Raw genomic sequence first — 18,025 nt, forward strand, 5'->3', positions numbered from 1 at the left:
TGCAGCGACGGCTGCGCTGTGCTAACAGTGGCACAACCCGGTGCTGTGCAGGCAGGGAGGGCTGTAGGGTACTTGAGGCGTCATTCCCTCGCAGGGCTCTGCGTTACAGTGCGATGCCCCTGTAGAAGGCCGTTACAAGTCACTACCAGCAAGGACACGGCAAAGCGCTCTCGCATGCGTGCAGTGTGGGTGCCCCGCTCTGCACAGCCGCGGGCACCTGTCCCCGGGATGCAGCGGGAGGGCACGGAGCTGCCCGGCGTTGCGCGGCGCGGGCTCTGCGAGGCAGCGGCTCCTTTAAGCGCGGGGCTTTTCGGCACGACCTGCCCGGCACTGCCGTGACCCGCGCCCCGGGCCACCGGCGCTGCCGGCCGCTCCCCCCACCGCGCGGGGCCGCCCCGCCCGGTCCGTCCCGCGCCTCCCCGGAGAGAGTCGGGCGGGGAGGGGCGGGCACAGCCGCCCGCGCGGCGGAAGGAGGCCGCGGCCTCGCTCCCGGCGCGGCCCGCGCGCGGTGAGGCGCAGGCTCCGCGCGCACCTGCCGGCCCGCCCCCGCCGCGCCGCGGGGCCGGGGACAGGCACCTGCCGGCGCCGCTGGGCCAACCGCACCTGCGCAGCGATACATCCTCCCCCCCCCCGAGCTGCGGCCGGGTCGCTCCGCGCCGCGGCGGAGAGCGCCGTTTCTGGGCGGGCAGGGCATGGCGGTCCTCTGAGATGAAAGTGACCGTGTGCTTCGGGAGGACGGGCATCGTGGTGCCCTGCAAGGACGGGCAGCTCCGCGTGCGGGACCTCACCCAGCAGGCCCTGCAGCGGTACCGCAAGGCCCAGGAGAAGGTGAGGGCGCGGGGCCGGCCTGCGCGTGGGGGACGGTGGGTAACGGTCTGCGCGAGGGGGTGGCGTGGGGGAAGGCCCGGGACCGGTGCGTGGGGCGGCTGGGGGATCGGTTATCGGGCGGAGAGAGGGCTGGGTTGGAGGGGGTCCGGCGGAGGCAAAGGCTGGGCTGGTGGCCCCTGCGGCCCCACGGGAGATGGTCCTGGTGGCGCCTGTTTCGCGTGGGCCCGTGCTGTGGAGTCCCCCGCCACATAGTTCGTGTGAGCAGCTGATGCTGGCGGGCCGGGAGTGCGTCCCGCTCGGTTAACAAGTTAGCATGGCTGATTTTACGTGGTTTAAGGTTTCTTACGTTGTTGCTGTGTGTGTTGACTACAAACTTTATACAGACACAAGCATAACGTATGTTATTTTTATGAAGGCTTGTGTTTTCTGGCACTAACTGTTCAGTGTGGTGCTATCTGCATGGGTAGTGACTTCCTTTATATGAAAAGAACATGAGTTTTTCTTAGGTTGTACCTAATTGAGCATAAAAATACTTTTTTCTGTTTCCTCCAAGAGGCAGGTGCTGCAGGCTAATGGGATAATGTTTAATATGGAGGAAAGGCCTAATGGTGCAAACACTGCTTTGTGAAAAAGATGTGAGTTACGATCCCTGAATTAAGGGCTTGTAGGATTGTTCATCCTCATAAGACTTTTGAATAAAAAGTGCACCCAACGGCTTATGAGATCTCTTCTGTGGCCTGTGCTGATTTCTCCTGTGCTCCATCAGTTCTGTGACATCCTGAGTGCAAAACTGGAAGTGAAATTCTTGTTCTCATAGGTTTGTTTTGAGGGAAACTTGTTACTTATATGTGAAATCAAACATGAACAGCTGAGACTGCTCTGTGGTAGAGGTTATCATGGTCACTGTTAGTCTTTCTGAGCAAGTGGCCTGCTTTAACCTGCCTTAAGAGTCATAGACCATTACAAATATTTTGTGTGAAAAGTCTTTTTTCTAATGAGTATTGCGTGTGTGGAACAACAGCAAAATACTATAGCATTCTTAGTGTTGTTACAGCCAATAGTCTGTGAGATGTTTTGCACCAAGGTGTGGTTCAGAGGGCTAAAACGGGCATGAGGTCTCTTCAAGAGTGGGGTTTGTCAGAAACAGAGTTGACTCTCAGCTTGACTTGAACTTAGACATTTTAAATTTGATGATGTTGGAATTAGTGTCATGATGATGGCTGAAAGGTGGCCTACTTTGTATAAATACTTCACATGCCTTTCCTTCTTTCCTTTTTTTTGGGGAGCATTCCTTTAGAGAAGAGAAGGGTGTCTACATTTCTAAGTAGGGTCCTGACTGTTCTAGAAGACTCAGTAAGCAATTTATAGGAGAGCAGTTTCAGCATGAGAAAGGTTCCGGTAAATGCCAGACTTTTATTGTACTGCAGTCCAGTAGTTTTTCATGATTTTATACCTGATTTGCTATTTGGGTAATATTTGAAGAAAATCGATTTTAGGCTAAGCAGTCATTTCTGTGCCCCCCTCATTGTCAGGTCAGAATCATCCAGCCTTCCCTATAGGACAGCCAGAGGTCAGAGTTCACGTTTCTGACCATGGTGTATTTTCTGCCTTTGTAAACAAAACTTTGGCTGTTTCCTTATAGAAGTCTTGTGTTCCCTACTCTGCATTGTAGATGGGCAAAGTGGATATGGGCCAGTTTGTTCAAGAATTGCTGATCACCTTGAGGAATGGTGATGCAGTGCTTGTGCAAGGACATGTAAAGAGGCAGGGTGGGGGAAGCAACTAAAGGATTTGAAAAATAGAGAACAGGTTCTCATTGAGGTCACTGCAGAAAGTTTTATGACTTCTGCACCCTCTCCCTCACGTTCACTGGAAATTTAAACAGCTCCCTTCCAGTTCTTTGGTTAGTTAGTTTTCAGTCTACATGATCTGCGGTGGAACTAGCCAAGAAGATAGATGAATTTCCTCTTATCTTGACAAGCATCATTTAGGGTTAGTGCTGTTTCCCAAGGCAAAATTTGGGGTGGTAAAATAGATCACACAGAAGTCACAAACAATTAATTTTATTACCTTGCAAAGAGTTTTTGTGCAATTTAACAAGGATGGATTGGGTGTTTGGTCATTTTCCTTCTATGGGCTCTTTCTAAAATTAACTTTCTTTACAAAAGTGTAGAATCTTAGAGAAAGAACTTCTTGTCTCAAGATAATCAGCATCCAAAATCTGCTGTAGGTGTGGGAATGTAAACAAGTTTGTGTTAACTGAAGATTTGTTTTTCTTTTCAGAATATCTAGAATGCTTGGAATACTTCCTGTGGCAGAATGCTAATGCCGCTGTGTCTGTTGGCGTGTTAAGTGTTCTTTAATTTTGTTTCAAGTGTTAAAAGCTTTTAAAAGAAGGAAGTGGAGAATGGGACTGCTTAAAGTGCCTGAAGTTTTTGTAGAAGGGAGGAAAGTTCATACAAGGAATATCATCCATAGTTGGAGAATGGAAAATGAGAAAGGTAGCTACAATACAAGCTTTAGGAAATTTTTATTTGTTATGGTACTGCCGGATACCACAAAAATGTGTGTGAGAGGCTCTCTGTTTTGGGGGTTGTTCTGGAAGCCTATTTTGCTATTACACTGCAGTCACTTGTCTGATAGTGGAAGATATGAGGTTAGATATTAATCAGCGTACACGTATGCTGTAAAATATTCAAATTTGTGTATAAAAATAGCACATTTTTAAATTGGTTTAGAGTACGTGGCAATGCTTTTATACTTGTAATGAGAGGAAAGTTGATGCAATAAATGACTAAGTCTGTTTCTGTGAGACTTGTGGTAAATAGCTGAGAACTCAGTTGCTGATTGTAGCCTGCTGTGTTTTCTTAGCAAGTTTGATTTGGTTTCTTGGCTGGGCTGTGTTGGCAAGGTTTGGTCATGAAGGCTCAATCACTCTGTTAACTGAAACAAAATATTGGGCCAGTTTCAGCTGAAAAATCAAGGCAGTGATTATTTTGTGATGCTGCAGAGTTTAGCAGTGGGTTTTAGAGGTACTGTTGCAGTTCTGAGTGGGCATGTCTTGTCTGGTGCACTGGAGGGTACAAGTAACTGTCTGGACTTACGAACTGTTTTCTGTATTACAGTATCAATTAGGAGATTTCTGTGTTCTGGGACTTTATTATATGAATAGTCTTACGTAGAATCATAGAATAGTTTGGGTTGGAAAGGACCTTAAGATCATTTAGTTCCAACCCCTCCTACCATGAGGAGGGGCACCTCACACTAAACTGTCACCCGAGACTCCATCCAACACTGTCAGGCATGGAGCATTCACAACTTCCTTGGGCAACATGTTCCAGTGCCTCACCACCCTAACAGTAAGGAACTTCTTCCTTATATCTGGCCTGGACTTCCCTTGTTTAAGTTTGAACCCACTAACCCTTGTCCTATTACTACAGTCCCTGATGAAGAGTCCCTGCCCAGCATCCTTGTGTTTAAGAAAACATTGATCAGTTGTGAGAATTGTAAATAAATTTTCAGGGAAGTGACTGTCATCTCAGAAAGTAACGTGTTTTAGTGATACAGTGGATGCTCAGTGGTACTTTGCTGTGGCACAGGATGCGCTTTAGTTGCACTTTAGTACTGTTGTGTGTTAAGGCTTGCTGCTGACAGGTGGATACAGTAGGATTAATGATTCCCTGTCAGCCCAGTCCCTTAGTACTTGTAACTGGTGGTTTTGGTGCCTTGGGGAGCACTTGCATGTCATCTGTTGTATTTAGGATTCTTTGCTCGAATGAGAGCAGATGTACTGCAAAATACTTGGGTTGCTGTGCCTGGTGCTGTGTGCGCTTCTCTGTGGCTATAAGGCATAGCCCGTAGATGTAAGACAAGGTACCTCACTGACTGTTTTCCAATGAGTTGTGAGAGACCTTTTGTTTGTTTGCTTTTCCCCGAGTATGTGGATGAGAGAGGGAGAAAGAAGGGTTCAGGGTCAGCACTGAAGGGTTCCATATGCTCTTGTAGTGTTTGGGTCTGAGTGGTCCTTTTGACAGCAATTTCTCAACGTACGTGGGGCTAAACACGCTGTTTGGCTCATGGTTCTCCACTTTGAAGTGTGGCTTCCCCCAAGTAGGAGACAATATTTGAATTTCTAACTTTGCAGCAAAGCCCTTGGTTCAGCTGGAGGTGCTAGTTTGCTAACTGAAAGGTCTTTAGTGCTGTTGGTACAGAAAGTGATGTATGCCCAGGGAAAAGAATGGCTCCAACTAGCAAGTGAAATCCACAATGACCTTTCTCTAAGCAGCAGTGAAACTTTTCTCAGGAAAATGTATAAAAACATCTTGCTGCTCCTAGGTGTTCTTTATCTCTGTGGAGGAGCCAGAGATGGGGAGGTGGTGTTTATCATCTGTGTACTATTTTACTCATGTTTGCATGCATGGCACTTAACCTAGGTAACTTGTCTGAAGTGACTACTTTGGCTGTTTGAAGTCTTGTTCATAGAAGCCAGTTGAGTGGATGGGACATGGAAGCCATGTAGCAAAGTTAATGAGCACTGCAATTTCTTTTAATTTAATATCAGTTTTAAATATGTAATTTTAAGTTGAATTCTTGAGTGGCTCACTTAGCCTTTGTGGGCTTCTCTTCAGGAATGCTGACACACACAATCAATATATTGGTTAACTGTCCTACAGGGACTTGATCTCCAGTTGTTATGGGCTTTAGAGTGTGTGTTTCCACTGATGTGAATGTACAGAAACCAGTGGTTGATTCTGAAATAGTAATGGTAATTTTGATTGGCAGTCAGACCGAGTAGAAAGCAATAATATAGTGACCAAGTTGATTCAAGAGTAGTGCCTATTTGATTAGAGCAAAACCAGTGTGTTGTTTTGGATGTATTGGCCATCTTTCCCAAGCTAGATGCCTTTAAGGAGCTAATGCTGCAGATTGACTGTCTCAATAATTTTTTTTTATATATATATATTTATAATTCCTACTAATAAAATACTTTTTCCTTTTCTTTCTGTTCTTGCCTGCCCCACAACATGACAGTTAGTTTTCTGGAATTATGTATTGCTATTGTAAATCAGCCAGCAAGCAGAAGAAGTACTGAATGTTCTTGTAGTTTCTCTAAAAACATCGGGGTAGGGAAGACGACAGTTTACTTTGACTCCAAAATCTATGCTTGTAAAAAAATATTTGCAAAACCACAATAGATGTCTTCAGAAGATGTATGTGGGAAGTTTTGAAAGAAATCCTTTGTTATAAACTTTTTTCCATTTTTGGCAAATTGTAAGTATTAAGCACTTTATGAAGGCAGAGTAATACAGTTGTGTTTGTGTGGCACTTTTGTCTTGGACCAGGTTACTAGGCTTTTTTGTGTGTTTTTTTTTTTTTTTCTGGTTTTGTCTCTTTTGGCCTGAGTTTGTTTTAGAATGTTTGTGGGTTTTTTTTAACGCCATCCCCAATAAAGCATAGGATAATCCATAATCGTTGTTTCACCATAGCAGTTCTGAGCTCTGTTTTTAAGTACTGTTTTGCTAGGAAATATTTTAACTATCCATTCTCATATTTGTCTTAGTATTACTCAGTCAGCTACAGCATGTTAGTGAGCTTTTACATTGTATTGGAAACGGATGTATTTCAATGAACAGCTTGGTTATCACTTTGCATTTAGCCTTCAGATTTGTTCACTATGATATCATACTAAAAAAGGAGAATATAGCTTCATACACTGCTTTTCCATTACTGTCATATGAGTTTATGGGTAACTGACTCATATAGAAAGACAGGCTGTGTTAAGTGGGGTGGAGTAAAGAAAAGGGAAGGAGACACATGATTTTTAAAAAAATCTGTATAAAACAAACTCTGTTCTGACTTAGTAACACTCATGGTCAGGTTTCATGGAGACTGGAAATAGCTTCTCAAGTGGCAGAATTTTGTGTCTCTTACAGAATCTTCAGTATCACTTTTACAGTGATGCTGGAAAACAAAGTTAAGAAGTGCCTGCCTTTTAACCACTTTTGCATAAAATGTCTGTGGCCACTAGTGATGTGTAATGAGATTTTTGGTAGATTTCCAGTCTCCTTTTCTCTAACAGGTGTTTATAATCCAAAGAGAAAAACTGCCATTGGACTTTGTCAGACTTGTCATACAAAATGTGATGTTGCTTTCCTGCCCATGGCAGGGGGTTGGAACTAGATGATCTTAAGGTCCTTTCCAACCTTAACTATTCTATGATTCTATGTCTTACAGGACATTATGTGCTTATGTAACCCAAAAAAGAATGTTTTGGATCCCTTTGTTCTTTTTAAGAAATAGATTACTGCCAGTAACTTGGGCTTTTGGCTGAATATTAAGTTACCTGATGTTAATGTGTTTCAGTGGAAGTGTAGAGCTAGATAGAACTGATGGAAATTCAGTAGGCAAAATGAGAAGAATTATCTTGAAAATACTGCAGCTCAGACTTGAGTGTATGTGCTAATATGGTTTTCATTTTTGCCTTCCAGATCTTATTTGTCAAGTTCCGAGTACTACTCAGTAGCTATTACAAAACCTTTGCTGTCTTTCAAGTAGTAAATGAGTGTTAATATAGTCATAGAAGGGAACCATTGAAGAGCTGTACAGAGTACTCAGGAGTGACTGCTTCCTATCACTCTTTGCTCAGTTGAAGACAAGCCCTGAGTAGTCTTGTATGAATTTGTGAAGAAGGAATTTAAACCCCAAATATTTTTGTTGTGTGTGTGTGTTTATTTCCAATTTGGAAGCAGCATGTAGTACAGGAGTCTTAATATAAATGAATACGTATAAATTCCTTCTGGCATAGGATGGAACCAGGAGGTGCTTTTGCTTGCTGCATAAAATGCAGCTTTAATATTTCCTTCACCTAAGTATTTCAAAAAGAAGGATTGTGTTCTATTGGTATTTTCTTAAAAACTTAATGTTTTTAATGGGTACAGCTATTTGGAAATAATGTTTCATGTTATGTGCTGATACTTTCCCCCTTACTTGTTCAGCGTGATAGGTAGTTGAATCACACCACACTGTGCATCCTGCTACTGAAATAGCATATTTTCTCCCCATTGAGCAGAACATTCTGTAGGCTTTTGTAATGATGCTAATGTCATAACTGCAGCTTTTCTAGGCATGAAGACCTATTGCTTCATTATTGAAAACTCCCTCTAGCCCTGTATTAAGATGCCTGTGTTTTACCCTTAATGAATATGATAACGCTAAACATCTTGAGCAATTAGTATTGTTCAAAACACATTCTGCTTTGTATTTTTATATGTCATTCTTGAGTCTTGCTTGTGCATAAAGATAAACCCATTTTATGTCATGGAACTGCCTAAACAGAAATGATGGGCTCATGTGAATGACTTGTTGCTAGAAGCAGACTTGTGAATTCCACTGACCTGGATACATTGGTAAATGAGAAAGCTGCTTCATATGAGGAATTCAGAAAATTGGTATGTTACAAGAATTTTTGGAAAAAATGTCCGTGCAGTTCTTCCGTAGCATCTTCCTCAAGAAAAGCATTCTTTGTTCCACTCAGGTTATATGTTGGTGTGGTAGTTCTGTAAGTCTTATCGATACTTTTATTTCTCATGTATTACTTCAATACCTTGTATGTAAAGAAAACTGTGTGAGAAGAGATTATTGATTCCATGGCATAGGATTTTTTTGGGCCCACTATCCTCACTTTAAAGAGGAAATATGTGTTACCTGATTCCATAAATGTTTTTTTCTTATGGCTAGTTATGGTGCTATAGACACCTCCATTAAATGAACTGTTGTAATGTTTTAATGTCATCAACATCTGTCTTGCTTTCTAGTGTAAACCTGTAATTTTTATGCCACCAGTACATCCATTCAGAACTAATGACTTTGCTTTGTTGTGGCAGGTGCCACAGCATTATTCCAGTGCTTAAATTTGCTCTTGGGAATGCTTCCGAATTGGGAGGTTTAGACAAGTTGCTTGTTGGTTTCATGAGGATGCACTGGCAGCATTTATTGCCAGTGAGACCTCTTACTTCAGTCCTTTTCTTTATTGGTTGCTATATGCATGAAAAAGAAAACCACAGAATGCTTGAATGAACATGCTTCTTAGAGCTGATAATAAGGGTACCATTTGTATGAATGGTAGATAGGAGGATGAATGCTTGTAGTCTAACAAAGACTGATATTTGGAATCAGAATTCAGTCTGATGGGTAGAGGCTAGCAGCTGGCTCTGTTTGGGCTCTTAGTTTCTTTTGCATTTTCTGGCTAGGGATTCAACTTCAAAGATAAGACTCCTTTGAGCCAAATGGTTTTGCAGTACAGCTTATCTGATAGAATGTTTTCCAGATTCCCAGTGAAGTACTAGCTATTGGTGAATCTTAACAGGTATCCTCCCTATAATTTTCATTTCAAAAAATGCAGTAATTTCTCAATCAGTGGAAGAAATTGGAGTGCTTAGAGTAAGGGGAATTTGACACAATTGGAAGAAGATCTGAGACTTGTATTCCTGGAAAATTGTCTGTCTTTATTTTTCCTTTGAGTAATCAGTTTTTCCGTTCATCTTTCTTCCCTAAAACCTTAGAAGACCGTCAGATTGTTACACTGATACTATTTCATTCTCATCAATCTGTCAACAGTTGAGCTAATCTTTACAGGCAAACTTGAGTGTCTTGAGGTTTTGATTTTTTTGAGGGGAAGAAAACCCCATATAATCATCTCCTGTTTCTTTTAATTTGGGTGTCAGTGTACAGGTCAACTAAGAGTAAGTTTAGAGTAATGTTTTAGCTCCAAAGAGTTTAGAATCCAGTATGTCTCTATTGACCTTTGAAGGAGAGACAAGTCATAAATCCTTATGTAACTTCCTGTTTATGGTGGATTTGGCCTGTGTCCAAACTTTGGAATGCACTTTGAGCATATAGGCCCACCTATAGACCATCATACAGTTGAGGGTTATTTCTTTTAGTTTGGGCATGGATTTATGCCTTCTGTTATCTGTGAAAAGTAGTGGCAGTTAGTGTTTTTTTCACGTCTCCCTGAAAGTTACCATTACAAGGTTCTTTCCTTCCTTTAAGTAGATAGGTGATCTTCAGCTGTTGTAGAAGATGACTGGTTGAAAAGATGCATGAACTACTCTGCAGCTGTTCTCTTGGCTGGTGTGCCTGTAGGGCAGGAAGAGTTAAACACATCTTTATACATTTTGGTGGTGTTCATTTAGAAGTAGTTCATTATTTATGTTTTTCCTCAAATTAGAAGTTTAGAGGGCATATAGTCTTTCCTGGCCTTTTTTCTTTTTTGTTAGTCTTGTAGTGCTGCATGTCATTAATGGGATAAGGCCAGAATTTCATGTAGAGGGTTTGGGGTATAATTGTGCCATTTTTCTATGTTTTAAGGAGTACAACTACTACTGAATGTAGGTACCATTCACTTCAGTCCCTGTAGGTGGCATTTTTTTGTTGAATGCAGTTCTTAGTGCACAGTTTGCCTGCTGTGACTTTTGCCTAAATGACTATGATAATTTTTTTAATAATCCCCTGTGATACTCATTTGGTGCTGAATTTGATGGCTGGTATTTAGAGTGTTACAAAGCTTTCCACTAACATTCTCTGCTTGCTGACTTTTCATTTCTGAGCACCAGCCAGAATTGAAAGCAGACTGTAAGCTTAAGGCTTAAGACTTTGGTGTTAGTGGAAGTGTTGTCTGTAGACTGATTTAGATACAGACCTTTTGTAAGTGATGAGTTTTATGAATATGGAAGGTAGTATGTGACCTGCGTAAGTTAACTAACTTGTTTTAGCTTGTCATAATTGCATGTGCTGCCAAACCCTGCAACTCCTGCCTGGAGGTCAGTTACCAAATGTCTTTCCTGCGGATCCCTGGTTGAGCAGCTATTGAAATTCTCATTCTGCCAGCTGTAACCTTTTCTATAAGGCTTTCTTACCTAGTTCAGTAAGGATTTTGATGGAGGATTCTCATCTTGGAAGTTTCATTGGATTTATCCTAGATGCTAAACATCACAAAGGTAGGACAGTAGCGCACAGTTAGGAGAAGCAATAAACAAGGCTGCTTGTGACAGTGTGTTTGTAGCTCTTCCAAAAATAGAAGTAATTCTGGGGTTCTACAAATCTGATCAAGGTGAAGTTGCTGTTTTGTAGCAGTTTAAGCCTTGAAAGGCTTAGTCAGACCTTTTCTCATTTATGGGTAGTAAGGCCTGTGTAGTTGTGTAATGAAAACTGTTCCTCAGTCTATCCAGGGCAAAACTAAGTAGGTAACTTCCTCTGTTGATGCTCTGGCCTATGTCATACTTTGTTATCAGTAAATTGGGTGATCGTATTGCATCTTGCGTGCATGTTTTTAAACTGAAAAAAGCTTCTGCTTTTAAAATAAATAACCTTGAAGTCTTCCATTCACTACTTAAGTTATTTCTTTAAAGAAGTTCTTACAAATTATCTTGCTTTTTGTTTGAACTACTTGAGCTGTGAGCTAGTCTACATGAAAGCCTGTATGGAAACCAGAAGTCATACAGGAAGTTGCTTTTCTTTTCCCTGAGTAAAGACTCTTGCATTTAGGAAAAAGATATCAGCATTTGTTAACCTTGCAGGAAGAAAGAGACAAATACATTATTGGTATTGCATCAATCAAATATCTCTATATTGTGAATACTGTGAAAATACAGTTTACCTCCAAACCATATTCCTTTCACTCACATTGAGTCAAAAATCTGTTGTCTATAGCAATGACTTTTATTAAGGTACGATTTTTTTAATCCCAATAAATAAAATATTTGGCTACAGTAAGGGGTTGTCAGCAATCACTTGGGTTGTTTTTACAAGCTGGTTTATTTCATACTGAATAAGGACTTCCGAATTTGAGGAAATATCTGGTTTGCTCTAGTGTGCCAAAAATGTGCCATACTTTGCTTTGACTTATTGACTTCCATTGTATTTTCTTTAGGTTACTGAATCTACTGAGATTTTATACAGAAATTGTCTTTGTCTGTTCTGCTAGGTTGTTCCCTCCCTGTTCCCATTCAGTAGGATAGGGTACAACAGCATGCTAATATCAAATTTACTTTATTGGCTTGTTTTCTGGAAGTCTGTCTCTAGCAGTTGCCTTATTTAACAAATATGGCACATGTTTGGGCTTTTTTTTTTCCAGCGGATGTTGGAAGTTTGGCTGTCATCTTCTGCTTCTGACACCTCTCAACCTGTTCTTTCTCTGCCCAAAGAATAGAGGCTTGGAAAGGAGATTGCTCCCTTGAATTGAATCTTCCCATGTCTTGTGTGGGGTAGAAAGACTGGTTGAAAATTTTGAAGGACTGAAGGGAGTTTACGTGTTCAGCTCCCACAGAATGAGGCTCATTTTAAAACCTAGCTGCTGCCAACTCACAATTAATTTTCCCCTGCTGGCTGTAATAAATGTATTCTGAACAAATGTTCCAGGAGTTCTGGCATTATAAGCTACAAAAAGAAAACTCCCTGAAAAGCTGGAAACCTGAAATAGTTGTGTTGGGCAGCAAAAAGGAGAAGGTTCCTTGACATTTTGACATTGTGCATAGAGAAAGACCAATGTTTGCATAGTAGTGTAGCAGTCATGGTGCAGGTGTTGTTTAGACTGCTGTGAAAAAGGAAGATAGATTATTTTTTGGAGGGGGGGAAGTAAATGTGTGTGTGTGTGTAAAAACATATAATCTTACATGAGGGTCTGTTTTGGCAAATGATAAATGATGACATCTTTATGTTAGACAAGAAGATTAGTACTCAAAGATCCAGAAAATATTCAGTATTAATGTTTTGGGAACAGCTACTTGGATAGCTCTCATTCAGCTGCTGACTGATGGGAGATCCTAACTGTACCTGAAAAACCCTAATAGAAACCACTCCACTGACTTAACAAATAGCAAAATTAAGAAAATAGAAAAATTAAGAACATTTTTTTGCTTAAAATGCTCAACTCAGAAATACTTAAAAGAACATTCGTGGCCTGTGCATTTTAAGTATATGGCTTTTGAGGGTTTTTTCCTTCTTATGATTACTGTTGTATTCAGTCCACTATTGTTCAAAACTGTGAACAGAGCAAAATTGCTCCAAACTCTTACCCTTTTCGCATACTTGAAGCAAGATGGATCACATGGGAGTGTGCCAGCATTGATCCCTTAATCCTTGAGTCTGGAAGAATGTTGGTTTAGGCCATCTTCCATTTAAAGTAGATTTTTGTGTTGTGGGAGAGTGATTGCAGCAAGTCAGAAACCGAAAGGCGTGCATGGTTTGCTTTTGTACATGCAGCGTGTTTTTCCTTACTAGACCTTTCATGTAGTATTAAAAATGTAGTGCTGAAGTTGGACTGTCATCCTTCTCACTCTTTTTATCCTGTGTCTCTGCTAGCTGTACTTGCAATGTGTTTGTTTTACAGCAATGTTCATTACCATTTAACTCTGAATAGAGGCTGAATACCTTCTTTGGTTGTGGTTTTTCATATATCATGACTTTTGCAGTTATATATATATATATATATATATAGTCACCATATTGTTTCTTGTCTTGAAGAATAAAATATGTATTTGTTGCTATCATAGTTTTATTAAATAAGCTGTATTCAAAGAGACTAGAACGACACCAGGTCTTTTTTTGTAACTTCAGATGTTTCAAATGTAACATACATCTGGCAGTATACACGTATTGTTTGGCTGACACAGCCACCTCTTGAATTCAGTGAAAGTGGATGAGTCTGGCTTATTGTTCATACTGCAGTTCCTTAATGGCTGTAGATACGAAATGAGCATCTCTCTAAATGGAAGTCTTGGTCAACCTCTGACTCTTGCCTTAAGGGTTTGAGAATAGACAGTATGAAAAAAATACCAGCTTCTTTCCAGATGGCTGAATGCTTGATGTGTCTTTATGTTTAGCTGTCATTCAAATGTGAATGCTGTGGTGATTATAAATGTCTTCAATTTTTCTGGTTTGAAATTATCTCTTTTATGCATTGTGTGTTTAGAGATTAACTGTTTGGCTTATCAATAGGGGTTTTTGAGAAGAGAAAAAAACCCCAAACCAACAAACACAACTTGGTGGTATGGCAAAATCCAGGATGTTAGTGTTCATAAGCAGACTTGACAGTGCAGGTCTTAGCTCCACATCCCATATTGCAGACAGTAGTTGTTTCGAAATGGGGTATAGTAGACTGTTAACATTCTGCAAAGATGTTTTTATTTCAGTTTTGAAACAACTTGTGTGTGATAAGGTTCATACAATTGTTTTTTTCTCAGTGAAAGATATTCTTCTGCGTCACTTTTTACATGATGGTTTTAGATAAATATGAGTTAATATTCAAAAATGCAAGCTACAGTTTAATGATCAAACTGTTTAATACTGTTGTAATCTTGCTAAGGCTTACTTAATGAATTTATAAGTTTATTTATTGCTGGGTTTTGTTTTGCAGCCTAAGTTCGTAGTCTGTGTAAGAGATACAGCTAATAATGCAGCCAAGGCTGTTGCAGGTTCTGTAGGAGGCCAAATCACTTACCTTATGTGACCATTACACCAGCAAATTCTGATGTTATCATTTTTCTATTAACTGACAATGGCTGTTTCCTTTCTTAGTAGCCATTTAAAGAAGAGAGTCAAGCGCTTCATTGCATGTGCTGGTTTCGCTTTTCAGGCGTCGCACAGAGTGATAAAATTTAGTGAAAGCAGATCCAATTACTTTGTTGAAAAGCCTTCAGCATCTTGTGGCTGAACTCATCAGTGAATGGCTCTTTACCGGTGTTTGTGTATGTGAGTTGGGAAACTGAGATATAATCACCAATGTTAATGAGAAGGTAACATTACACTTGAAGTCCTATTGACAATGCATTGTGATAAAGCATTCCTGTAACCTGGTTAGCCTTGGGCATTCTTGCGAATAACTGTGTTATTCACTATGTTATGTCATGTTTGCTGTAGGCATTTCCAATAGGTTTTTAATTTTACAGTGAAATCTTCTGTCAGTGCTCATGCATGGCATAATATGGAGCCAATGTATATGGATACAGTTGTGGAGCCCGAGGAGAATGAATGAGGTAGCTGACTGAAAAGTAAATATGACTCATTTGTATGAGTGATGGATGGCATCAAACTGCAAATGAAGAGGAAGGTGGTAACGGCATCTCGGGACTGTTGCAAAATGTATGCAAATACAGCATTTAATCAAGTTTACTTACCAGCTGTTGTTTTTAATTTGAAGTTTCTTGTGGGGTTGGACTGAGTGGATTAAAATTGTGTGAGGAAAATTTCCATGTGGCCCTCCTGCAGACTTTAGAAAGAAATTCCTGGTCAGAGGGTTGAAGGAAGTTGCCACTAAACAGTAACTGGTACATGATCCTTACGTGTTGTGTTCTGTATTTGAGCAGAATACTCTACTTGCCTGTGTGTTAGCTGTTTTGCAGTGACTTTCATTTTGTTTTGCCACCTTCTCTTTTCCTTTAGATCTCTGAAGCTGTTCTTAACTTTTTTGTGAATCTGTTTTCCTGAAGACACTTGGAGTAGCAGGAGAAAGCAGTTTTGTGCTTTGGGATAAGGGACAGGGTGGGATGAACCCTTCTGCTCACTAGTGGTATTAAATTTCAATGAAAGAGTGAATAACTTCATTCTCTTCTTTATTGTCTTCTATCTGGCCAAAATCCACTTTGTGAGATGTGTTTAGGCATATGGCATAAAGTGTTGATGATGTGTTAATTCTGACATGTTCTGTATTATCCCTCAGGAGAAGATGAAAGTTGTTTTTTAGGAGTGAGAATTGTCTTTGTTTGACCAGTTTCATCATTTGGCTCTGCCAATATGATTACATGTGAGGTTGTTTGGGCTGTTCCCAGGTGTATTTGCTGTATCTCAAAAGTCAGATACTAAAACTTAAAAATGTAGTATTGTGATCATATAAATTGTATTAATACAGCACAAAATGTGAGAGAGATTATATACTAATTCCCATGGTGTAATATTGTGTTGGTAAACGTGTTTATTATTTTTTAAACTTCCTGCTCATTTTCTTTCAAACAATAGCCAGAACCAGTGAAACTGACTGATGTTCATGGCGTTAGGCCGTGCATACTTGTTAGTTGTGCTTTCCGAACATTGTAACCCGTGCTCAGTGGAACTCTAAAGAGAGCAATGAACTGTAACTCTTAGTAGGTTGTCGAAGGGTATGGAGAGAACTGGTCAGCGTTGATGTGGGAAGTGGCAGTGGTGGGAACTGGTGCCATTGGTGTGTGGTGCCATTGCTGCAACACACCAGCCTTGGAACTGTAGGAAGACAGGGGTGGTTTGAGGTCTGACTGGCCTTGGTGGTGCAAGTCTGCCCAGCTTCTGGCAAAATTGCTCCCCAGCCTCTGCTTGGGGGTTGATCCATACAGGAAATAGATGGCACTGCACGGAAAAGTCTGACTTCTCTGTGAAATAAGTGGAATACTTTCGTGTGATTGAGTGAGGGGATTTGTGGTTTTTTTTTTTTTCTTTCAGAAAATATGTAATGGTTTTCTATGTGGAATATAAGGTTCTACCTCTGTAATTTACTACTGTTCTTTCTTACTTGAGCTTTGACTATAATTCAGTTTTGTTACAAGGTTTTACAGGATTTCAGCGTGCCTGATCTGCATGATCTTACAGGCATTTGTGTTCTGTTTTGTGGGAGTTCAGAATCTGCTGTTACTGAGTCACGTGTTTGAAACTTTCAGCTGCTTCTGATAAGCAGTCTTGTGTCAGCTGCAAATACATGAATCACTTTGTCAAAGGAAGGACCAAACAGTTGTAAATAGAATAATCTTAGTTTCTGAGTGCAGGACTGAAGTGGTGGCTGTTCTTACTATAGATGCTGAGGCATTTATCGTGCTTTTGTTCAAGATCTGGTATGCTTCAGTGCCGAGTTTGCTACAAACTCTGTTGTGGGGGTTTACAGCTAGCCTGTGTTTTTGTTATCTATAGCTGTATTGAATGGTTTGAATTTAAGATACCTTCAGTTTTAATTAGCAAAATAAATGTGTTGTTCACTCAACCTGGACTTTGCTGTTGAAATACAGTATTCTTGTACACATGCCTGCCTTTTCTCTTTTTTTCCTCATTTCTGTGTGGAAAACAGGTGGCAATTTGAAGGAGTAGCTTTATAGCTCTGTGTGCTTACTTTAAGTTGGATTTTAAGAAATCATGACTGTGGTCCCTTGATTCCCCCAATATTACCTTCAGATACCAATCAAAAATCCAGAATCACTGCTAACTGTTATTTGCCAGGTGCCTGTAGCTGTGTAGCAGTTTTCTTATTGCCATAACAATACTACTCTGAGTATTGTAGCTAGTATTTGGCACGGAGAACTTGGGATATGGAAGTTAAAGCTTTAAATGTTGTGGTTTTACTTAGAGATGTTTTGTTCTGTAGCTGTTGTTTTCTCTTACAAAGGGGTGAGTCTTGTGTTTCTATGTTGTTGAAGCCATCTAGTCTAATAGGCTTGATGAGTTAAAGGATAGTCTTGCTTTATAACTGAAGATCAGTTTGTGCTTGCATTTGTGTAGTTGTCTTGGATTCAGAGCCTGACATACAGTGCACTCGAGTTTCAACTGAGGCTTTAAGGGAGTTTGTTTTGTAGTTGTTACAACTGCAGTGTGGACCTGTTTGCCTCGTGTGTCTCCGTCTGTCTTTGCCTGTTCTGGTTTTAGATACTTGTTGTTCACTGGAATATTTTTCTTAAATGCCCAGTGTTGGAATGTAATGGTGGGCTGTGTGATCCTTCTCCTGATATTTTTTCTTCATTGTATTTTGTTCAGGTAATATTCAGATAGTGGGCCATATTCACGGTTCTCACTCATTCAGATTCAGTACAAAATCAGAATGCTCTTATGTTTGAAGGATTCCAATACTGCAAATTGAAGCTGCACTAAGTGTAATTTTAAATATTCTGGATCATTTTGGATTTATATATTTCTGTTCTGACTATTGGAAAATCCATGCTAAGGATATCTTGGCAGTTTTCTCTGTTTTCCTCTTCAGAGATGACTGTTTTTCCCCTGTATATTCAGGATAATATTGAATAATTACCACAATAAGCCAGCTTTCTCTTCTTTCTCTTCTCTAGTAATAGTAGAGTTCACTAGGTGAGATGAATAACTATCTTGCCTTTCCTTGTGAAAAATGGGAACACTTTCTATTTGTTAGTATGTAGTCCATTGGTACATGTTAATTTCTCAAAACATGATCATA

The 18,025-nt window shown here is 40.4% G+C and overlaps 1 protein-coding gene across 1 annotated transcript in view; it reads left to right on the forward strand.

The window, feature by feature from the left end:
* Positions 1-708: 708 nt before the first annotated feature.
* Positions 709-18,025, forward strand: part of PARD3B (par-3 family cell polarity regulator beta) — a gene marked incomplete at both ends in the record, with an annotated part of 424,820 nt that continues 407,503 nt past the window's right edge. Inside the window, one exon of the mRNA XM_080620282.1 lies at positions 709-828. Coding sequence (XP_080476408.1) covers positions 709-828 — 120 coding nt within the window. The remainder of the gene's footprint in view (positions 829-18,025) is intronic.

This window comes from Psittacula echo (assembly GCF_963264785.1).
Source record: "Psittacula echo genome assembly, chromosome: 6".
Classification (NCBI taxonomy): Eukaryota; Metazoa; Chordata; class Aves; order Psittaciformes; family Psittacidae; genus Psittacula; species Psittacula echo.